Source organism: Rhipicephalus microplus, chromosome 9 (genome assembly GCF_043290135.1).
Source record: "Rhipicephalus microplus isolate Deutch F79 chromosome 9, USDA_Rmic, whole genome shotgun sequence".
Lineage (NCBI taxonomy): Eukaryota > Metazoa > Arthropoda > Arachnida > Ixodida > Ixodidae > Rhipicephalus > Rhipicephalus microplus.
The window spans coordinates 5,241,995-5,266,616 of record NC_134708.1 but is presented as its reverse complement, the minus strand read 5'-3'; the positions used below and the strand labels follow the sequence as shown (position 1 = coordinate 5,266,616).

Below are 24,622 nucleotides of genomic sequence, written 5' to 3'. Positions count from 1 at the left end.
CAAAAATATACAAAGCAGAATGAAAACAAAAAGGCATGGAATCAAAAAACAAATAATACAGCATAACACAACACAAAGAAGATAGATCAACTATTTAACAGGTACTCTTTCAATGAGTTTTCAAATGAAATTAAAGAAACTTTGCATTTTAGCGAAGTGGGCAAATTATTCCATATGGTGATGGTACAGAAGAGAGAAGATGATTTACCATAGTTAGTACGAACCTTAGAAAGTAAAAAGTTATTATTAGCCGCAAACCTGGTTATGTTAGTATTAACTAACATATTAGGATCAATAAAATTAGCAGAAAGTTGATTTCTTATTTGTTTATGCAGAAATATAATTAGATTAAACCTGAATAGAAGTTAACAGTTAAGATTGTATTGCATTGAAGAAGGGGAGCGGCACTTCTGTCGCGAGAACAGTTAAAAATAGCGCGAATAGCTCGATTTTGTAGATGTACGGATGAAAGATGACACTGGTAAGTATTCCCCCATGATGCGATGCCTTAAGTGATATGAGAATGAATGACTGCGAAGTAAAGTGAAAGGAGTGCTTTATGAGAAAAGTATGAGCGAGCTTTGAGTAATGCGCGAATGCCGAATGCTGTTGTTTTTCTAATGTGAGCAATATGTAGAGCGAAGTTAAGGTTAGCGTCGAGGTGAACGCCAAAAAAAGATACACTGTCGCTGATATTAACCAAATGAGAGTCGACTGTGAGTTGTGGTGAGGAAGTTAACTTGCGTTGAGCTGATCTAAAACCATAAACTTAGGTTTATTTGGATTAATAATTCATTGCATGTCTTGACAGCACCCTGTATAACCACGTTTCCGTGTAATTAAGACGAGAAAAGAGCACAGTGGATATCATAGATGAAATCAAGGCTAAGAAATCAAGACATGTTGCCGGGCTAGTTGGTTGGGGTTTATCATTTATAAGGGTATAGCGCACTACGACAAGGACACAAAAAAGAGAGATGCACACACACACCGCTATGTGTGTGTGCGTCCCTCTCTTTTTGTGTCCTTGTCGTCGTGCGCTACACCCTTATAAATACTAAGAAATTGACATGGGACGGATACGTAGCGCGTAGGCACAATAATTACTGGTCATTAAAGGTAACTGACGGGATTCTAAGAGAAGAACGAGTTAAACTTTTGAGCAGGGCGATTGTTTTTTGCTTCCCCCATGTGTTCTTTTTCAACACCTACTACACGCCTTCCTGCACACAGCCCTGCTAAGGGCTACAAATTGGACCCCGGTCCTCAAACACCGGCCCGACCAGGACACAATGCTCCAGCAATAGATGCAAAAGAATGCATCTTCCAGCATTGGGAAGCCAAGGACACCAAATCACAAGGCCTCGAAGGTGACAAAGTCGTGTAAACAAGCTGAGCAAGAGTCGCTGGCTAGCGCTGACCAGCAAAACTCGCCCGTATAGGCGCGCAAGGGAAGGATAGTGTACCGAGCACCCCTTCTCGGACGACAGCATAAGGTCGGAAGCTTCGCTCGCCTCCAGTTCTTCCTAGGACCACTATACGCTGTCCTCGTTGTCTCCTGCCAGTTCGGATGTGACATGGGCGGTAACTGGAATTCCTGCGTTCCGCTTCTCCTCACCTTTTCATAAACCCTTGGTGCCCGAGTCCCTGGCTCCGGCGTCTCCTGCAGCACTTGTACAAAGTGGTGGCGTCATTCTTTTGCACCCAGAGGGCAAGAAGGCGAATTTCCTCGCCGCATCCCGCGATGCAATCGCGGCTTTCCTTTCCGAGTTCTCAGCCACTCGGTGCGTGCGTGTCAATTTCTTTTGAAATGCCGTGGCAGCAGACATTGAACCCCTCGCGGATCCCTCACCACTCCTCAAAGTGAACCAGCTCTGTGAGATGCACGTGAAGCACAACCTTTTCATGGAACACGCCTGCATGGGCACCATTTACGGTGTTCATAACAACCTGGACCCTGATGACGTTGCGGCCAACCTCGTGTCAGCCATCAAAGTCGTCTCGCTAGTCTGCCGATGCAGGTGCTTCACGGTGACCTTTCAGGACACCGCTGTACCACTGGAGGTGTTCCTGTTTAAGCTCCAGAGGCCGGTCTGCCCTCGACTACCACGGCCCCTTCAATGCACCCGATGCGGTCGTTTTGACCATGTTACGGGGACTTGCTCGCGCAACAAGCGCTGCCTCCGCTGCGGTGACAGCCATCCCAAAGGACCATGTACTACCACGACATCGCCGCGCTACATTAACTGCAGCGGCAGCCACCCTGCTGCTGACCGACCAGCCGCGTTGCCCTTTCTGGCAGATTCAGGGCAAGGCCACCGTCACTCTCGCCTCTTCGGAAGACCAAAGAGGCGAGACGTGGTAGCAGCAAGCAGTAACATGGTAGCAGCAAGCACATGACAGGGTAGATTGGCGAAACATGGGAGAGGCCTTTGCCCAGCAGTGGGCGTAGTAAGGCTAACAAGGATGATGATCACGTCGGAACACATGTGCTGTGACAGCTGTGTATGGCTTTATTTTGGAGAGTTTCTACTTCCTGGATTCGGCCTGTATTATGAGTGAATGAGCTACTTGCACGACATGGTGCACGCAATGAGGTAGAACGTCTCACCTTGGTTCCCTGCCTCATGGCTGCCATGCTGACGGTGGCGCCTGTCTCCGAGCTGGACCATATGCTGAGATCCTTGAATTCGGCCTGCTCGACGCGCACATCCCACTCGCCATGAACCTTGCGGCCACGGAAGTGCTTGGACCAGTCGGTGTGCGCGTCGTCCACCACGAGCAACGTGAGTTGTCGCTCCTTGCCGACGACAGTGCCCGATCCACCTGCGACGGGTTTCGCAAGTGCCGCCCACAGCTGTACAGCCAGGTTTTTGCAGAGTGTTTTTAAAGGGCTCTCACCTCACCATATGCCAATAATATTTTGATTACCGTGACATCGGAAATTCGCCTTTCAAGAATTTTTCTAATTGATTCATTCAATCAATTCAAACTAGAAAAAATGCATGCTGCGCAGAGGTGAGCTTCACTGCCTAACCGGAATCTCTCGACCGTAAGCACTGCCTGCTACCAAATGCAAGATGCGAGGAAGACATTTGAAGAGCCTCTCCCCTTATTTTGCCCCTTCTATTGTGCTTCACGGCACGCACTGAGCGCTCATACATTTGCCCAAACCTGGTGAGGGTCCATTGTACAGTCAAAGCTACAACTAGTGGGGCTTGAAGCGGAAGTCATTTTCGCTGCGCAACACAATGGAAGACACGAAGGCGTGACAGGCGCTAGTCCTGACACGACGGTCTAGCGCCCGTTCTGCATTCGCGTCTACTCGTGTATGTGTGTTCATATTTCGCGCTGCAAGAATGACTGCCAGCCCTTGCGTGGCCTATATATATACCTGTGATTCCAGAGAGCAACGCACCTCCGCCCACCACACGGCCGGTCAGCGAAGCGCCGCGCGACAGCAACGAGCTGACTCCGCTTCTGGCCGGCGAGCTGGGCGCGCTGGTGGCCGAGCTGGGGCGCAGGTTGAGCGACAGGTCGGTGTCGCCGGGCTGCGCGCTGCCCGCGTTAACCGGTGGCCCGGCTGGTGCACCGGCGGCGGCGGGCGCATCGCCGGCGGCCCCGGGTTGGTCGTCGAGCTCCCCGGAGAGGTCGCCCGACGAGAAGCGCCGCCGGAGGTAGTTTGTGGTGCTGGTGAAGCCCTGCTTGAAGCTCGAGAAGGAAATCTTGGCTGCGGCGGCCGACGACGACGAGAACGGGTTAGTCGCCGGGTACTGGCCCGTTGGCGCCGCCGTGGTGGCGATGGTGTGCGCAAGGCCTCCGACTGCAATAGGGGCAACTTGACAGTTTCACACTCACACAAAAATCTACAGGAAGGGAAACAGCAGCTTGTGATGAAATAATCGGTAAACAGAGGTTGTGAACTCGAGCCGACGTTTCGACAGATGGACGTGTCTTCTAGCCGTAAACAATGTCGGCTAAAGCACAAAACTGTTGACGGATTTGCTTATAACTCGCAGAGCTACACGCGCGATCAGTGACAACGAACAGAGCCGTATAGTTTGGGGGGGAGGGGGATTCTCTGCCCCCTTTCGAAAATTATGCTTTATTATTTCGTTTGACACTGCAGTATTTACACGCCGTCACAACGACCACCATGCAGTTAATGAAGTCTGCCGTTCGACACATAAACACCCCCTGAAAAAAAAAAATCCTGGCTAGAGCCCTACCAACGACGTGGACCATAGGCTATGCGTGGACACGTGGACACATTCCCTCTTAACGTTTCATATGCAGGCAACGCGTTAATCGTACAGTTACCAGCGGCGTCAGTTCTCCGGTGAACGCTCGTCTTTATTGCACTCAGCTAGCCATGCCGGCTGTGTTCGTTCCAGACGCGGAGCGCCGCTGAAATGAAAATAACAAAGATTTGTATTTTTCTCAAGACAGCTACTTCGACTCTTCTCGCCTTCTTCCCTATGAAAATAAAATATAGGTCAGGGAAAACGGGAGAGGTACGCCACCGATGGCAACAAGTTTAACACTCCCCGTTCGTAAGCAAGTGATTAATGAGGGCAATTGTTAATGGTTAGTGACCATGGTTAATGAAGAAAAAAAGATGAGAGGAAACAAAAGAGAAGCAAGAGGTTAAAGGAAAGCTTTCGGTCGCGTGCTCCTATTCATTTAGGGATGGGAATAAATTGGAATGAATTCGCTGACGTTTGCTGGATTTAACCCTTTAATGCCTGGATTATGAAACTGCCTAGCAAAATAAAAATTGCTTTCATTTTTAGCAACCTTTGAAAGATGTGCAGGTAAATTATCTAAAGCGCAACTTCAATGCATAATTTGGTGTAGGTCGCGAATTCTCCATATGCCACAGAAGCGAGGACCTTGCAACAGAAAACGCACTTCGGAACTGCGTAACATGTGTGTCACCTCTTGAGCGCATACACACCAAATAAACAAAATAATTGAAGATATAACTTAGCTCACTAAGGCAAGAATGAACGAAGTGAAAGCTGTTGCACGCGCTTCACACCTTGTGTGATCAGCTCCAAAACAATTGGTTCTAGCTTAAAATACCTTAGACATATACAGCGCTATATTTTTCATGCTGAAAGCTACATGCCCCGAGAGTACTTGACAGCCGGCATTAAAGGTGGAACGCCTTTCGTGACTTACTTGCTCGTAGTTTTTCGGTACATCCTGCAGTAGATCTGGGTCTACTGCAGGAGATCCAGATCTTGGTAGCTTCACAAACTTTTTCTCGAGTATACGTGCACAGCAATACTTCAGGAAATGATGGCCACACGACTTCTCTGGGGACCAAAGGGATTTTGTGAGTATACACCCAGAACTTCGATCCCCTCCCTATGCAGCGGTGCCGTGCATTGACACCTCAAGAGCCTACATTGCTGCGCAGGAGATCCGCGACCGGTCTCCGAGTGCCGTATGTGTCTAGCGTGTCCTTTTAAGGCGAAAGCTTTACCAATACTGTACTGTGCCCGGCAGTGCTAAAACATTTCAATTCATCCTTTGATGGCACGTGCCAGTTCTGTGGTGAGGTGGCTGACACCTTTCACATCGTCTGGGCGTGCCAGTCTAATCCATCTATCCCCCCCAACCCCAATCCCACGAGAGAGGACTGGGAGGCGGCCCTGCTCGGCTGTCAAGACCTGAAGGCCCAAGAGGCTCTGGTTCAACGTGCGCGGGCGGCGTTGCTTGCCAATGGAGCCCCGGAATAGGGGTTCCACCTAGTGCTGTGAGGGTAGGAGGCCAATAAGGCCCCAACCCAATCACCTCTCTGTAACCATTTAATGGTTATTAAATGTTTTCACCACCACCTTACGATCGAGCCTTCACAACGGGAAATTTGACCGTCCCGCGGCGCCGGGGGCGAGTGGTGCAAAATAGCATCACGCCATGACGTCACATATAATGAATTCGTGACGTCATCATGACGTTACACATCTGGCGTGACGTCACGCGACTTAACGCTACCCGATGCCGTTGTAGTGCCGTCCTTCGGGCGGCAAACTGAACCGAAAAGCGCGCGAGCTCAAGAGGAGAAAATGACGGCGCTTGGCTGCGGCACGCCAAGCCACGGCTTCTGTTCCCTGCTCCCTTATTAAAAAGGCAACTATTAAGTCGACGTTGATTGCTGAAATAGCTGTCGTGAAATCTCGTAGTGTTACTTTTACAAGTTCGGTAACACTACGAGAAACCTCGTAGTGTTACCGCATCGGGTTAGCGCACTTGAATTACCCGCCTCAAGCAGAACGTCTCACGTCACCGTTGCGGTGCACTACGTTGCCCGGCTTTACTGCGCGGCCGCCGACATCAGTAGCAGAAGAACGAAAGTAGTGGGAGCCATAGCAGCAACTAAGGCTATTGAATAATTTCCTGCCATGGCCTCCGCAATGGCAGACGTGTTTGGTTCAACTGGGCCCCGCTAGATAACACGACCTGTCAGTTCAACCAGGCGAAAATTAAATTTTTTAATTACTCGAGCCATTTCTCATAGGAACGTCCGGCGGTTCTTTTTTCCACGAATCAAACAAAAACGAACAATTAAAGCAGTATTTTATGACGTCTCCTAAAGGGGTGGTGCCACCAAACTTGTGATGTGCGTGTTCTTTGCTGTGAGCGGTAATTTCCTTCAGCTCCAGGAAGCATGATACACGCACCAAGATTCGCGTATTTTCGCTAAATAGTTTAAGATTGCTCTACTTATGTGGACCATTTTCGGTTTCGCGGCGCTGTGTTGGGCAGTGACGTCGATGCATAGGTGGCTTGGTCACGTGACCACACAAGGCTGTGACGCACATTGTGCCGAGTGTCGTCTGCTCTCACCAGTGGCTCTCACTTGCCACTCAAGCCCCAGCAAAACAAACGTGCTGATAGTCGCCATAGCTAGCTGCAGTAGCACCCAGGCAGTTCCAAGGCAATAGGCAGCCAGAAGGAAACAAAGCGTTTATATTTACACCGTCTGTACAGAGCGTGGACGAGGAGGCCGCCCGACGCTAGATGCGCCGGCCTTTTACAGACGCGGAAAGAGGAGGGGGCAGCCCCACTGTTTAACGCGCGCAGCGTCTCTGACGGAGGCCTTCGGGTGTTTTGTGGAGGCCTCCGTTGTCCGTGAAGGACGCGTCGAGTCTTGCTGCGCAAGCGATGGGCTTTGATCGCGAGAGTGAGCATTTAGCAACACCTTTAGAAGTGAATTAAAGTATACCCTACGCGTTTGTTGTGTCTGACCTTTCGTGTCGAGAGTCCTTGCATAAAGAGAAAACCCACAGCAGGCTCGGGATAGCATCGAAATTTGGTGGCACCGCCCCTTTAGCACCTAGTTCGATTACTAGTGATCAATTGTAGGCGGTATGTCTAACGTCCTCGTGATTATTTTTGCGACTTTTCTTGGCATTGGAGCCAAGGCTACAGAGCCCAATTGCGGACATCCTACCGCCAGTGAATTAGTTCCACAACAGCGCCCGTATTTTCACCGTGAAATATAAAAGTTCCACCTTCATTGTCTACGTGGAGCTATTTGAGACAGGACGCAGCTCCCATCATTAAGGTAGTCGCATTTACTTTAATTTATTCATTGTGACTTCGCGTTTTTGAACGCATGGGAAAGTCCCGCCTTTTTACGTGCTCCTCAAACGCTAAGCGGCGTCTGCGTCTACATGAAACGCTGATTGTACGTCCCTGTCACTTTCCATAGCGTTACGAGACGCGCTCCAAAACGGACCGGACTACTTCGCGTAGTGCTATGTGTGCAGAAGCTCCGCTTCCGTAACTTCCCCTCCAGTGCCAAGAAAAGTCGCCGAGTATTCACCTTTTCGTGAACGCCTCCCTGGGCGCCGCCATAGCCCTCCTTGGGCTGTGCAAATTGGCGCGTCCCCTCGAAAATGCACTGACAACGTTGCGCCCTTCGCCTTTGTACTGCCACGCACAGCCCATCATGGCGGTGTTTTTTTCCTTCCTGTGAAAAGGTGTATAGTCGTGGTGCATGTGTTCTCTTGCATTTACCTTAATTTCTCGGTCATAAGGGCACTGCTGTTGATAATATATTGTTACGGGGTCGTTTTAGACGTTGTCATACATTGAGGTTTCACTCTGACGTAAAGTGGAGGCACGCTAGCGATCCCCCTCCTTCGCTTTGGAGGGGGATCGCTAGTGCAATGCAATGTGCAATGCAAAGTCGACCCTCGTCTTGTATACCTGTCATTGGCAGAACAAAATGCGGAAGCCTCGCAACAATGGGCAGCTGAAGTCGAAAGCCTCCACTGTCATCGTGAGCATCAGCAGCGGCGCCGTTGGGCAAAGCTAGGCATGGCCTACTGTGTTCTAGCAGCACCATTTTGCCTCGGTTATCAGCTGTTGGTCTGTTTTTTTTTAGGGGCGAAGCTCCTTAAGGCGTGGGCTGTGCGTCCCCTGTATGTAGCCACCTCTCGTTTAGTTCTTGCAGTGTCCACTAGATGGCGGTACCGTCTCCTGTATGTCGCCTCTTCTCGTTTAGTTCTTGCAGTGTTCACTAGATGGCGGCACCGTCTCCTGCATGTAGCTACCTCTCGTTTAGTTCTTTCAGTGCTCACTAGATGGCGGGACTTGTAGCTGATGATGAAAAGATGCAAGATGTTATAAACTAGACGGCGGTACTTGTAGTTGATGATGAAAGATGCGAGACTGCGCCAACATCACCTTATATATCATATCAATAAAAAAAAAAGATGCGAGATGTTATAAAATAGGATTGATGTCACATATGGCACGTGTCATTGGTGGAAGGCAATCGTTCGATTTAGTGCGGCGACGTACGCTAGGGGGAGCATTGTAATAAAATCGAGTAGGCAAAATGTACGGAAGATTCATGGTTTACCAGGTTTTCCTCCAGAGCTTCGCCCACTCATCATCATTCACTTCGTGGATATGGCGGCACTTTTTATTTCATTCAAAAATCAGTGATAGTCGACTGCAGTTTACGATGGGCTTTAAAGGGCACTGACACGAAAGTTTTCACTAATTTTATTTTTTTTGCGTCAAATGGTAGACCAAGTTCTCGGGAGCGTAGGAAACGTACCGGTAAGCGTTAGTGCACACCGAAAAATTATTTATAGCATGCTTTTTAACGATAGTTTCAGCTCCTACTGTGCCCTGGCGTCACGACTTGGTTAGCAGCGCCACCAGGCGTTAGCATGTGCGCGCGCGAGTTTTCGTGACGTATCCTCGTCCGCGCGTCGCTTCTTCGATCGCCTGCTGCGCGCTGCACGTGTGGCAACTGTCGCAGCCGTAAGGCGCAGTCTTCGTCAACAATCGGAAGTCAGTCAGCAGCTAGACTCATAAGCGAACTAAGGCCGGGGTGCCCCCGATATAGCATCTCGCGATGCAACTTGCTACATATGCTGTGGCAATGCCCCGAGTTGCGCGCGGACGACGGGTTTCCAATCACAGAAAAGGACTAGGATCCTGCTTTCACTAGTCTCCACGAGGACGACCAACTTCGGGCAGTCCAGAAGGCTCATGACATGGCCGTCGAGTTTAACCTCCCGGTCCCGTCATGGGCGCGGTCCGCAGACGGGGCCCTTTAGGGGGTCATCGCCTCCTCAGGACCAAGTAAAGTTATTCAGTCAATCAGCAACTGCATTTTGCGCGTGTAAGTGTCCAAAGTTAAGTGCATCAAACAGAGCAAACTCCGCTTGGTTGGCGTGTAGTTTCCGCCTTGGCCCCCGCTTGTCTCAGCGCTGGATCGGACTGGAATCGGTGGAACTTGCACCTGTTGTCCTTTGTTTCACTCGCGCAAGACGATTCACAGGGGAAAATATTGGTGCCATGACGAAAAATTCGAAAGCAAACGATTCATTTGCCCTCTGATAAGCGTATGCCTTGTATTGGCGTGCACGTACACTATTCCAGACTCTGCTAGCTCGCTTCATATGTATACTGGACGGCAGTGGGTCCTTTTAGCATGTACATATACTTCTTTACGTTAAATTGTTACTGAATACCCGGTTTGCGTTTACTGCCTTACCGACACGCATGTTTTTCAACGTTTTAGCTTCTCATACGTAAACGTTTACGTACGTACGCAAACGTATGCCATGAATGGTGATGCTAACAGCATTTAAACTATTTTTAACTCAGAAAGGATTGAATCAGCGCTCCGGCAAAATCGCGAGATGTTTCTTTATCGTGTACAGTATCATCGTATGCGCGAAAAGGTGAAGAAATGCAAGGTTACTGCCACGATGGTTTCGAAGTCTTGTTACACTTCATGTAAACAGTCATGAACACATTGACTCACACGTATTGTTTTTGAGCTGAAAATGATTAAACGGTAACTCATTCCTAACAACGCCGCTGCGCGGTTTTTACGCCAGACGTACAGTGCTCAATGTTTCTGCAATAACAACTTAGTGATATTGTGGTTTATTTTTGTCCTGCTAGATGGCGCCACCTATCCAGACGTCGGGGTTTCTGCGTTCACAATTTTGATGCTTTAGGCCATTCTAGCTTTATTAATTCAGCTGAAACGATTTCATCGCTATTGGCGCTCAAACTTCAGCCTATTTTGACTCCAAGGTTGGAGTTTTCGCAATGTGGATGTCACCAGTTCCTACGAACGAAAGTGTATTTACGAGATAGGGCCGCAAACGTAAAGCCTCTCCGGCGGGTAGCTAACGTTACGTAAAGGTTTTCGTTCCTAAAGACCGGCGTATGCGCAGATTATATTCTGTATCCGGTAACGTAAATAAGTATCCGTACAAGCTAAAAGCCCCTAGGGACCGCACGTCGCGAGCAGACGATCGAGACGGCGACTCGCAAGCTGCCATTTTTTTTTTTTTTTGCGCTTGACGTCATCAGAACTTGCCAGATTGCTGCGTGAAGTCACCAGGATTAGTACTGTAGCCTGGCGTCAAGTTAGTGTCGATGTCGGTAGGTGCGCAATTCGACTTTAATATCAAAATTAAATGTCAGCATTTGCTGAGCGCCACACTTGCTCAAAGCCGTCTTTGTGTACAGATTTGTATGGCAGAGTAAACTCGCCTCCGAGAAAAGGTGTCGGTACCCCTTTGAGGCCTCTCACCACACGTACCCGTCGCAGCGCGTGGTCTAGTCTCTATAGTAAGTGCATCGAGAGAGAAACAGGATATGGCTTTCGTCTTCGAGTCGTCTTAGGCGAATGCACAGGGTATCCTGTGAGTTTTCAGTTGTGTTATGGGCGTCTGGAGTGGGACTGTCTCCTCTGGAATTTCGGATAACTTTTTTGTTTGCTTATGATGATAATGAGCAATAAGCTTGAGTGGCACACTCAAGTCCTTCATATTAGTGTGAAACAGTATTCAGGATTGCCAGCCAACTTAGCACGCTATTTCACACTGTTGACTAATATTGTGGACCATAACACGGTAGTGAAAAAAAGGATGGCCATGCTGGATGCACCCCCTCCCCCTGTAAAAAGTTCAGAGGAGGACCTTGAATAGTGTGCAAAGCGTACAGGATCGTGGCTCATTAACAAACCATTTATGTGGCACCCAGGATTTCGTACGTACATCGATAACTATAGCTCCACCTCGCGCAGCTGCACTTTTAAAAGGAATGTGTCAGCCAAACGAAGTCACTCCGATTAAGGCCGGTCTACCAGCCGCAACGTTGCGAATTGTTTCGTTTTTCAGACTTGCGTATGTGCACTCATTTTCTCGTATTTCTTCGGACCCGGCGAATACTCGTTTCTCAGTATATAGATTACAGCAGTTGTTTATTCCGTAAGAAATGTTACACCAATATTTCTAGCGAACTTTATCGCCGAGCGGTATCGAGCTCGAAACCAATGAAGCGTAGTGGCGATACCCATTATGTCTTTATTATTATCATTTTTCTCGTAAGAGCCGCGCTGTTGCGCTCCGCAGCTAGAGCGCGGTATCGAGCTAAGGGCAACGACCGGACCACTGCGGCGAACGGGTCAGCGGGGTTTCACTTTGCAGGAAAAAAATGGGAAGATCGCCCATTTACTCTCCCCGGACAGCGTCGGAGTAAATATGGGCCCTTTGTGCGCGGACATGTTGAGAGACAGCAGGACGCACTAATGGGCCCACGCTGCGACACCAGACTGTGCCGTTACGCAATCCAACTGTTCTGCACTGCGCAAGCGAACCTCGTTGTAACGAAAGTGGCTTGTACCGAAGCGATCGTCGCGAAGGCGTGTGGTGAGCCGAGCAGGTTCTGTATAACGAAATGGCGAAAAACGTTGCGAATTCGTTGTATGCTGCAGCGTATAAAATCAGAAGCACCCTGACGGCACGTGGTCAGTCTGGCGTGCAAACATATACGTTTGGTTTTATACCAAAGCCATGTCAATAGCACGAACTCCCGGATGTACCATACGCAGGCGATGTCGGTTCACCGACCTCACTTTTGTTAGCAACGACATGATCTATAAATAGAAGCAATAATTATATACATGAGCGTCCAACATCAATTGTTCCAGATTCTTTAGAGGATACCAAAAACAGGCGCTCTACGCACTTTGCTTGAACTAAATATTTACTGGCGCTTTTTTTTTGACGCACATTTGCAACACGCCATACGATCGCTACGTGAACCGCAAGTGTGCTTTTCAAACCAAACAGCTCGTGATTTATAGTTGTACGACCATGTACGAGTTCGCACACTTCTGGCGTACTGGCGTCCCTGCTGGGAAGCAAGCCCCCGGATCGAGGACGTCGTATCTTGCTCTTAAATCACAATCGCCGACCGAAGGTTCTTTTTTTTTTAATCTTAGTCCGTGGTATCAGCAACCAAGGTTCAATAAAGGGCGACTTGCAAGAGTTCGACAACGCCTCAAGAGCCCGCACTCATCCTTTGCGAACTTTCCTGCACTGCTGTCAGGATAGGCATCATGCCTTGGGATGGGTAACGATATCAGCGACTAAAACGGGCCCAACTTTTACTCTGACCCGAAAGGGCCGGGTGCGAAGTAGTCACGAGCAGCTCAGTCACAGAAGAGATGACTAATCATCCATTTCCCAATTTAAGTATAGTCAGCAAACAAGGCGGTTCAGGTGGCATTCGTGTCTTCTGTAGTCTTAATTTTAAATTATGCGAAGTTCGCCGCTGTAGACGTCACTCTAAGCAAGCTCGGCTTATGCATCGGACGTCCCATCCTTACGATCAGAGCACCGGTAGATGGAGATGACATCCGACGCCCGCGGATCACGAAGCGTTTTGGTACTAGTGAGAATTCAGCGCATCTATAGAGTGAACGGCACCGCCGCCCGAGCTGGGCTTTAGATCCGGACCCAGCCCAAGATTAGCTCGCGCGCTTCGCTGCGCCTGCAGTTGTCGCGGTTTCAGCGGGTCTTCACACTGGGGTATGGCGGCCACCGCCGCTCCCTTCGAAGGAAACCTCGTGGCCGCCGGGCCAATCGATAGCCGCAGCGCGAGCTCCTCCTCCTTCTACAAACCTCCTCAATCGATGGTTGCCGCTGCCCGGCCCCCTTCCCGTGTCACCGGGCCTTTCTCACCGGCCTTTAAGCACAACCACCGGTTCCCAGATTCCGTGCGCGTGGTCTCACCTTTTAGCGATGAGGGCGACTGGCCTGTGTCCCGCTGGGAGGACCACTGGCGACTTGCGAGCGAAGGGAGGGTGAGCTATACAACCACGAGACTAAGCACGACCTACTAGCAGCCTCAAACTGACACTTCTCGCAACCTCCTCGACGGCCGCCGTCTGCTCCTCGACACCGGAGCGGCGCGCCGGCCGCCAACGGGGGCGCCACGGCGCGTGTGACGTCACCGCTCTCGCGGTGGTCTCGCGTGTAGAGTTAATATAGAGTCTGTATATTAACTCTATGTCTCACGCCAAGAGACTTCGACTGCAGCGCCGCCGTGCATTCGAACCCGTTTTTTTTTTATTAGATCTCTAGTGCGACTATAGACATTGTCTAATTCAGAAATATTGTCAAAATCGGTAATGACGGTATTTTAAAGCAATTAGGAGACGCCGCTGCAGCCTTCTGGACAAATCCTAGCTGACAAGATGGCGAATTTCGACAATCTGGCAGAATTCGGCAGTGTCCGGAACAGCACCCCTGTTTAGAGACGTGTCGATGCCTGCAACCCTCCTAGCTGGTCGTAGAAAAGAAAATATCACTTAATGTTCTTTCTTGAGTCACTTAATGTTATTCATGAGTCTTTCTTTGCCATACTAAAGATTCACAGTATTGTGGTCGAAACGCTCGAATCCTGTGCATGAAAACTCGTTGCATGCTATATTAACACAATAGCATTAAAAAGCTTGTTCTGCAGAAACTCCTGCGTTGTAATAATTGGGTGTAGCGCTGCGTACAAAATTGCAAGTAGTAGTTGACAGGAAAGAGGCACTCATTATTGCAATTAAGTACCAACTAGCCTGCATAGACACCCTTGTCCTATGTTGGTGTCAGTGCCAATTGTTGTCAAAGAAAAATCCGCATTGTCCATGGCCAACAGTCGAGAAATATGGAAATAAAATTAAGTTTTCTGTTACAGTGAGAATTGAAGCCAGGCTTCCTGAGTAGCACGCAGGTGTTCTGCCTTAGAACCAAGCTGTTTCTCGAAACTGCTTCAGAAAAAGGACCCAACACAAATGTCATGCAGTAGGAAGAGAATTGAACCCAGGTTTTCTGTGTAGCAAGTAGATGTTCTACTACAGAGCCAAGCTGTTTCTTGAAACTGCTTGGGAAAAAGGACACAACACAAATGTCATGCAGTGGGAGGAGAACTGAAGCCAGGCTTCCTGTGTAACAAGTAGATGTTCTACTACAGAGCCAAGCTGTTTCTTGAAACTACTTGGGAAAAAGGACACCACACAAATGTCATGCAGTGGGAGGAGAATTGAAGCCAGGCTTCCTGTGTAGCAAGTAGATGTTCTACCACAGAGCCAAGCTGTTTCTTGAAACTGCTTGGGAAAAAGGACACCACACAAATTGAAGCCAGGCTTCCTGTGTAGCAAGTAGATGTTCTACCACAGAGCCAAGCTGTTTCTTGAAACTGCTTGGGAAAAAGGACACCACACAAATGTCATGGAGTGGGAGGAGAATTGAAGTCAGGATTCCTGTGTAGCAACTAGATCTTCTACCACAGAGCCAAGCTGTTTCTTGAAACTGCTCGGGAAAAAGGACACCACACAAATGTCATGGAGTGGGAGGAGAATTGAAGCCAGGCTTCCTGTGTAGCAAGTAGATTTTCTACTACAGAGCCAAGCTGTTTCTTGAAACTGCTTGGAAAACGGACACCACACAAATGTCATGGAGTGGGAGGAGAATTGAAGCCAGGCTTCCTGTGTAGCAAGTAGATGTTCTACCACAGAGCCAAGCTGTTTCTTGAAACTGCTTGGGAAAAAGGACGCCACACAAATGTCATGGAGTGGGAGGAGAATTAAAGCCAGGCTTCCTGTGTAGCAAGTAGATGTTCTACTACAGAGCCAAGCTGTTTCTTGAAACTGCTTGGAAAACGGACACCACACAAATGTCATGGAGTGGGAGGAGAATTGAAGCCAGGCTTCCTGTGTAGCAAGTAGATGTTCTACCACAGAGCCAAGCTGTTTCTTGAAACTGCTTGGGAAAAAGGACGCCACACAAATGTCATGGAGTGGGAGGAGAATTAAAGCCAGGCTTCCTGTGTAGCAAGTAGATGTTCTACTACAGAGCCAAGCTGTTTCTTGAAACTGCTTGGGAAAAAGGACACCACACAAATGTCATGCAGTGGGAGGAGAACTGAAGCCAGGCTTCCTGTGTAACAAGTAGATGTTCTACTACAGAGCCAAGCTGTTTCTTGAAACTACTTCGTAAAAAGAGCACCACACAAATGTCATGCAGTGGGAGGAGAATTGAATCCAGGCTTTCTGTGTAGCAAGTAGATATTCTACCACAGAGCCAAGCTGTTTCTTGAAACTGCTTGGGAAAAAGGACACCACACAAATGTCATGGAGTGGGAGGAGAATTGAAGCCAGGCTTCCTGTGTAGCAAGTAGATGTTCTACCACAGAGCCAAGCTGTTTCTTGAAACTGCTTGGGAAAAAGGACGCCACACAAATGTCATGGAGTGGGAGGAGAATTAAAGCCAGGCTTCCTGTGTAGCAAGTAGATGTTCTACTACAGAGCCAAGCTGTTTCTTGAAACTGCTTGGGAAAAAGGACACCACACAAATGTCATGCAGTGGGAGGAGAACTGAAGTCAGGATTCCTGTGTAGCAAGTAGATGTTCTACCACAGAGCCAAGCTGTTTCTTGAAACTACTTCGTAAAAAGAGCACCACACAAATGTCATGCAGTAGGAGGAGAATTGAATCCAGGCTTTCTGTGTTGTAGCAAGTAGATATTCTACCACAGAGCCAAGCTGTTTCTTGAAACTACTTTGGAAAAAGAACACCACACAAATGTCATGCAGTGGGAGGAAAATTGAAGCCAGGCTTCCTGTGTAGCAAGTAGATGTTCTACCACAGAGCCAAGCTGTTTCTTGAAACTGCTTGGGAAAAAGGACACCACACAAATGTCATGGACTGGGAGGAGAATTGAAGCCGGGCTTCCTGTGCAGCAAGTAGATGTTCTACCACAGAGCCAAGCTGTTTCTTGAAACTACTTCGTAAAAAGAGCACCACACAAATGTCATGCAGTAGGAGGAGAATTGAATCCAGGCTTCCTGTGTAGCAAGTAGATGTTCTACCACAGAGCCAAGCTGTTTCCTGAAACTGCTTGGGAAAAAGGACACCACACAAATGCCATGCACTGGGAGGAGAATTGAATCCAGGCTTCCTGTGTAGCAAGTAGATGTTCTACCACAGAGCCAAGCTGTTTCTTGAAACTGCTTGGGAAAAAGGACACCACACAAATGTCATGGACTGGGAGGAGAATTGAAGCCAGGCTTCCTGTGCAGCAAGTAGATGTTCTACCACAGAGCCAAGCTGTTTCTTGAAACTACTTCGTAAAAAGAGCACCACACAAATGTCATGCAGTAGGAGGAGAATTGAAGTCAGGATTCCTGTGTAGCAAGTAGATGTTCTACCACAGAGCCAAGCTGTTTCTTGAAACTGCTTGGGAAAAAGGACACCACACAAATGTCATGCACTGGGAGGAGAACTGAATCCAGGCTTCCTGTGTAGCAAGTAGATGTTCTACCACAGAGCCAAGCTGTTTCTTGAAACTGCTTGGGAAAAAGGACACCACACAAATGTCATGGAGTGGGAGGAGAATTGAAGCCAGGCTTCCTGTGTAGCAAGTAGATGTTCTACCACAGAGCCAAGCTGTTTCTTGAAACTGCTTGGGAAAAGGACACTACACAAATGTCATGGAGTGGGAGGAGAATTGAAGCCAGGCTTCCTGTGTAGCAAGTAGATGTTCTACCACAGAGCCAAGCTGTTTCTTGAAACTGCTTGGGAGAAAGGACACCACACAAATGTCATGGAGTGGGAGGAGAATTGAACCCAAACTTCCTGTGTAGCAAGTAGATGTTCTACCACAGAGCCAAGCTGTTTCTTGAAACTGCTTCGTAAAAATAGCACCACACAAATGTCATGCAGTGGGAGGAGAATTGAATCCAGGCTTTCTGTATAGCAAGCAGGTGTTCTACCACATAGCTAAGCTGCTCCTCGAAACTGTTTCGGAAAAAGGACACCACTGGAATGTCATGCAGCGGGAGGAATTTCCTTAAAACAGCCCTGCAAAGCTTTTTCGTCTGCATTCTGTTGCACAGGAATTTGTGTATTGCCAATTATTGAGATAAATGAATGCAACAATAAATATAGAAATTGGTACATGGTAACGAAAGTTATTAGTCTGCAATCTTCAAAACCCCAGCAGACGATAAAAAATGTGTTTTTTTCTGCATTTCACTCTACCCTTGACATCAAAGGCAGTCTCCAATCTCTATGAGTCTCTTATACCCCTGTCACACATGGCAACCTAAAGGAGCACTCACATCAAATTTACTCATGCCAAGATTTTTGCGTCAGCGAGTAGCTATAGACCCTGCAGCAGCGATTCGCGACCTAAAATGCAACTGACGAATGAATAACTATAACTTTTATTGATTTATAGCACTGGTATCAAGCGCTATTCAAAACGGCCAGCAATCCTGCCATTTTCAGCGCTGAGAGCACCAACAGTGGCGCTACCTTGCGGTTACCTCCAGATCACGCCACAGCTGACCACTTCACCTTAAGAAAGCGTGACGTCAGGCTCAGCTGCTCTGCAAACATTTCGTCTGCCAGGCATACACATTCAGTCATGCCTTGTCACCTGTATTGCTGTCGTCGCCGTACAAAGGGTTGACTCGGTTTCAATACAATAGTCTGAAGCTTGGAATCCCCACGATTCGCGACGTCGCGAATTATTTTTGCTTCAATCGACCTTTTGCAAAACAGTGATTCCGAAATGGATGCCGTTCCAAGCAGCACTGCAGAGGTACCTGAGGATGCACACTTCAGCCATTTTCGCTTGTGTGTCTCAGCTATATTGTTGTATTTTGGCGTGCAAAGCCTTCAGGTATACGCAGAGGGGCCAATGCAATATAGCTATCGCCAATGAGGATCAGCGGAAAAATCGAATACGTTTCCTGCTTGCCAGGTTCTTTTTTGCGCCTCCAGATGGCCCACCTATCCAGCCTCTCGCGGTTAACACTGTATATTACCATTTTTACGTGGACACGAAGTCTACAGATGAACTAAAATTCAACAATACCTGCATGTTACTTGTTAGCGATGATATCTGACTATACGCTGTTACACTTTTGATAGCTTGTGGTCGTGTTGATGTGTAACACATACGTGTTATTAAAAGACACCCTCATTGTGCTTTTTCTGTGCTTCGAACTAGACGACTGCAACTCACCTGCAACTCACAACGATTTCCTGACGTGCTAACCGACAAGCACATGTTTAATCATCCTCTTTTTTTTTGCCGTTCTTTTAACAGTGGTTTTTATCTTGATAATCTCACGAAATCATTCAAACCGGTGCGACGAAGATCAGACACGGCGAGCGAGTGCATTTCAGAGCTTCGGTGCCAGTCGGCGCCACAATAAGAACACTCGGATCGCACACGTCATCACTACTAGGGCATCGTAACTCAGAATGGTATTTGTGGAATGTATCACACCGAACACGTAGCACTAGTGTCGATGCAGCAGGGCAGTCTATTTTACGTTTTTTCTCCATAGCTTTTCTACGCTGTTTGACATCGAATTAAAATAACTTCCACGCGACGGATGTCGTTCAAATTTGGCGCCGAAGACCTATGCATACCAAACGATCGAATGATGGGCACATCTCGATCTTTAAATTTGATGTTAGTGCTCCTTTAAGTGCACTTTGAGCAAGTATTACGCTCATAAAGTGTCATTTTGGTGCTTGGCTGCTACACGAGAAAGAGAAGTTTACTTTGAAAATGATGGCAGTGGCAATTGGTGGATTTGTAGTGCGACATATGTTTGTTATGTCTGTACGTGTGTCTCATCATCGGACCATATTGTCTTCGTGGAAGTAGTGCCAGTAGCACAGGCCATCCCAAATGGCTAGGCAATGACTCGCATACAAGTGTGCCTGGAAGTAAACAATGCGACAGACGCAGCCATTGCACAGGATGTGCTGCCACATCCCCCTGGCGGACGTGGCCGCAAACTACCCGAGGGTGAAAATAGCAAGGTCTTTCGCTGTATTATGACTTGTTTTATTACATTGTGGTATCCTTTATAGCGAAAACAATAGTTTAAATATGTATGAGCGCTGCTTTAAGCAACAGCATATATCTGTGCAAGCCACTGGTACCGAGGCTACACACTTGGTCGTAGCGAAGTGAGGTTGGGAAACACACTTGCCAGCAAGTGTACTTTGCAGCTAGTGACACTAAACTTTCTCACGTGACAGCATGTAAATGACACTTGCGGCAAAGTGTACTCGCTCAAAGTGTACTTATTAAGTTGCCAAGTGTAACAGAGGTACTACAGTGACGTACCGGATGGCTCGCCTCATGAGGGCTGATGTGCAGCCCTTCTAGCTTTGTTTTGCAATTGTTTTCAGACTTTCATATTTTAAAAATGGAATTATTTTGTTCCTGAGAAAGCATCAAATACCCTTTTGTAATATTGAGCACACAGTAGTGTGGCCTATCAGGAACGATTTGAGTATTATGTGCGACTTGTCACATTGAACCAATCAAAGCGCATGGCCTATTTCATCACTCCCACGTGGTGGAACGTCACTTCCTAGTATTGTGAAAATAGTTGCTATGTGTCGCTCTAGTCCGAAAACTGAGTAGTTTCTGCATATAAATAAAATCATAATAGCTTTGTTTTTGGCATTGCCAGTTGCGCAATGATATTGGTGCATAGCACAGTTCAAAACGAAGCTATAGAAATAACACGCTTATATTGTGCCACAGGGCCCTTAAGGCATGTAATATTGTGTGGCAGAAGTGCAGAATTGCACTAGATGTCCGAACATGTGAAATGCACAATGAATGGGTGTTTTAAGGGCCCACCTATTACAAAGTACTCATACATATCTGTTCATCAGCTGCAGCAAAAGCATCAAGAAAGTGAACAGCTGCGTAGGTTCGCATGTTGCTTTACTAGGCTTGTGCGAATAGTGAACTTTAGATTCGAAGCGAATAGTGATTTTGGTCAAATAATTTCGAATCAAATTCGAGTAGAATATATGACGTATAAAAAAAATGGGCATATTTAGCATGACCTAACTAAACTGCACAATATTTTTTTAATTGAAGTAAGGCATCTATGCAAGTACTTTCTTTTTTTTTCCCCATTCAAGGGAAGTCGAAACAACTTTGAGAAGTAGCAGGATTTGCCTTTCAGTAGGATGCAACTGATAACCTGTAAAATATGTAATATTATTCATTACAGTTACAGTGTATAAGTCGGCAAAACAAGCTTTTCAGTTTTAAGAAATTATCAATTGATTTGAGGATAATATGTTCATTTAAGGGGTTTTTCAACAGCTTTTCAAGTAATCATAAAATAGATTCACTAAAGAAGCTTGTTGCTTTGTGAATTAACCGCCGGAAAAATTTTTAGAATCTGTCGAGCATGAGCAGACTGAGTTTTGCGATTTGCCATATGCCACAATTGCATTCTCTGTTCTTGTCACGACGAAAGCGCTTGAAGTGAAGCCGGGAGAGATGGCAAGGGGAAAGAAAATATTTTACGTGCGAGTATGGCCGTGAGCACTCCTCACTTTTTTTCTTTTAATAGGCGCTGTTTCAGTGCGATCGGGCGTGTGCATGTGAACCAGTCATGGTCACCCACGATGACCCAAGTAACAACCGAGCCCGCCATGCTCAAATCAGCCTATGGCTGGTACAATGGCTGTGACGAGCGATTTTTGACATTGTGGTGTCATTTGCCGAGAGAAAAAAGCGATTTTTATCTGACGTTGAGAATATTGTGAAAACCAGAGCGCGAGCTGCGCCATAATATTTAGCTGGCGTGTTCTCGGTAGCCTCGACTACCGATCCGCAGCGTTTGCTGACCATGCTCGAAAATTGTTGCAGGGCCCCTTTAAAGAGGGCTTTGTGGCAAAGCATATTTCCCCTAGATAAATGCTTTCATGGTTTAGCACAACTATATTGCAGTGAAATCACCATTACAAGCAGTTACATAGGGATTAATATACATATATTCGTTCATGTTGAATACTTTGAAAAATTCGATAATTTAAATTAGAATCGAAGCAAGTTCAAATACTGTACTATTCGTTCGAATATTCGAAGTATTACAATATTCGCACAAGCCTATGCTTTACAGACACATAGTGAGCTCTTGACTGATTCGCAAAAGGAAGAATTATGGCGTAGTGGGCACTGTACAACTGTACTTGCTGTAGGCATTCTAGAATAGTTTGTAAAAGCCCATGATACTCTCACAGGCATCAGTTTCCTTGCGGCACGCTTGCACAGAGAACCAAAGCCAGGTAAGCAAGTGAGAAGGCGCTGTGCACGGGGCCCAATTACACTATCCCGTCCTACTCTTGAAGACAACGCTCGAGCATCCTTCAATTTTTTGCCTCTTCAACATGTCCCACATTACAATACAAATTTTTCATATAATAAAATTTTGTGCGATGACTTGCTTCTAAGGTGTCGCTGTGTACACACTAGGCTTGTGCGAATAGTGAAATTTAGGTTCAAAGCGAATAGTGATTTTCATAGAATAAATTCAAATCGAATTCGAATGGTATGTATGACATATAACAAAAGGGGAATATTTATCATGACCTAACTAACCTGCACAATATTTCTTTTGAAGCGAAATATGGGCTGTATGCAAATGTCTTTTTTTTTTTTCCTTCAAAAGAAGTCAGAACAACCTTGAATAGTTGTATCGGTAGGATGCGAGTAATAAGCTGTATGACACTTAACGTTTGGAAATCTTAATAAAATGAAGAATTGATTTTAGGGTAACATGTTTCTTTAAAGGGGACCTGCAACACTTTTTCAAGTAACCATGGAGCCAGTAAACACGCTTGTTGCCTCACAAATTTTCCGCCTGAAAGTTTCTATAATCACTCCAGTACGAGCGGAGTTCCAAAAGTTTGTCGCACGCTGCGATTGCGTTCCCTCTTCTCCTCCCGACAAAGTGGCAGGAAGCTAAGCAAGAAGGAATGGCACGGCGAAAGAAAATTCGTCACACGCACCTCGTGACATTGAGCACCTTTTTTTTTTTTCCTTTGAATACGCGGCTTTTCAGTGCAATTGCGCACGTACTCGTGGACAAGCGACGGCCTCCTGTGGCGGCCCCGGTAACGACGGGCGCGCCGTGCTTAAATCAACTAATGGCTGTGACCAGAGCCGTATATTCCTTCTTGGCTGTGACAAGTGATTTTTGAGCCTGTAGTGTCAATTGCCGAGGGAAGAAAGCAATTTTTAGCCTTGAAAATTTATTGTGAATTGCAGGCCGCGTGCTGCACTATAATATTTGCCTTCCGTGCTCTCAGTAGCCTCGACTACCAATCGGCAGCGTTTTCTGACCATGCTCAGTAAGTGTTGCAGGGCCCCTTTAAATTAGAAGAGGGCTTTGCAGCAAAGCAAATTTCTCCTGAATAGGTGCTTTCACAGCTTAGCATTCCTACATTGAAGTGAAACCACCTTTACAAGCGGTTACACGTGGAATAATATACACCTATTCGTTCATTGTGAATACTTCGAAAATATTCGATGATATAAATTCGAAGCAAATTCGAATACTCAACTATTCAAATATTTGCACAAACCTAGTAAACACACATTACAGATTAAATACATGTGCATTTCGTGTGTGCTTGCTGTTCTTCCTTGGTATGGTGCATTTCTTGGATGTGCCTGTAGCTGCAGCAGAGAATAAGCCATGAGCACGTGAAATGAACCTTTCGACTAATTAAAAAGTCAGTCAACAGGCTACGACTTTTTCTTACACCCCCCTCCCCCCCCCAAAAATAAAGCTTGGCAATTAGAGTAGACTGCAGCGATCACGTTTTCGGAATATTAAAGCGCTGCACGGTGCGCAAGGCCTTCACTTCAAAAAGCCATTGCCATGCGCCTTTCCCGACCAATCTTCCTTTCACTAGCAGTGATGCAAAGTCGCTGATAGGCAACTTGAGGCAGCACACAGCGCATCAACTGGTCTAAGCCAGTCACGACAATGGGTTATGCCTTTCCCTGTCTGAGAGAGAAAAGGGTGGCGAGGTCGCGCAAAAATGAAACTGATGATGTAACATTTTAATATAGCACATACAGTATACTTGCGATAATTCAAACTCTGATAATTCAAACTTTCGGTTAATTCAAACAAAATTCAATTTTTCGGTCGGCCCTCTATTCTTTCAATGTATTTCTCCATCATTCGGTTATGTCATACTTTTTGCAGTTTCATACCGGAAAATATCTGCTGCTTTCTTACTACTATTTGAAATTTGCAAGCTTATATAATCCAAACAGTCTAAAAATAAAAAATAAGCACCTCACACCTTCAAGGAAAAAGGCCTTGCTAGTAAACATATGTTCGAAACAAAGCACACACATGGTAAACAGTGATGCTTCTCAACTGGTATAGAGAGCTTTGTACTGAAGGCACATACCTATAGCATAGAAGCTGTTGGAAATTCAGGACTTCTTTAAAAACTCTGATCAGCAGTAAATGGCCAATAAACGTGTCGAGCTTACACCACTGCTTTCTCTTCATTGCGTGCAGTTGTAGTTTAATAACACTTTAAAAAATTTTAAATGTGATAAAATTCATGCCTAATCATAATGTGCAGCATTACCTCACCCAGAGTCATCTATCTGAAAACTTCTGATAATTTAAACAAAACTTAGAGGTCCCTTCAAGTTTGAATAAATGAGAGTAGACTGCATTCGCAAATTCTTGCTGCAGCATGTTCACAAAGCAAAAGTGCACGTATTTTTTTTACAACATTTTTTAGATCTTGGGGCTGTTTACTGACCCTTTAAGGTGAATTTTATCATGCATGCTTATTATAAAGGTAGCAGTCTCTCCCTGCAACACTGCTTTGAAGCTTGTAATAACTTAACACTTCCTCTGTCTTCCACATAAGTACCACAGATGTGGCACGCAGCTCAAGAAAGCAAGAGATACATGG

At 46.7% G+C, this 24,622-nt stretch overlaps 1 protein-coding gene across 1 annotated transcript in view; it reads right to left on the bottom strand.

The window, feature by feature from the left end:
* The window catches only part of Syn (synapsin), a 29,630-nt gene extending 10,722 nt beyond the window's left edge, over positions 1-18,908 (bottom strand). The window contains exons 1-4 of the mRNA XM_075874277.1: positions 18,864-18,908; positions 13,575-13,650; positions 3,419-3,823; positions 2,612-2,826 (exon numbers count right to left, since the gene is read on the bottom strand). Coding sequence (XP_075730392.1) covers positions 2,612-2,826; positions 3,419-3,823; positions 13,575-13,650; positions 18,864-18,908 — 741 coding nt within the window. The remainder of the gene's footprint in view (positions 1-2,611; positions 2,827-3,418; positions 3,824-13,574; positions 13,651-18,863) is intronic.
* Between the last annotated feature and the right edge of the window lie 5,714 nt (positions 18,909-24,622).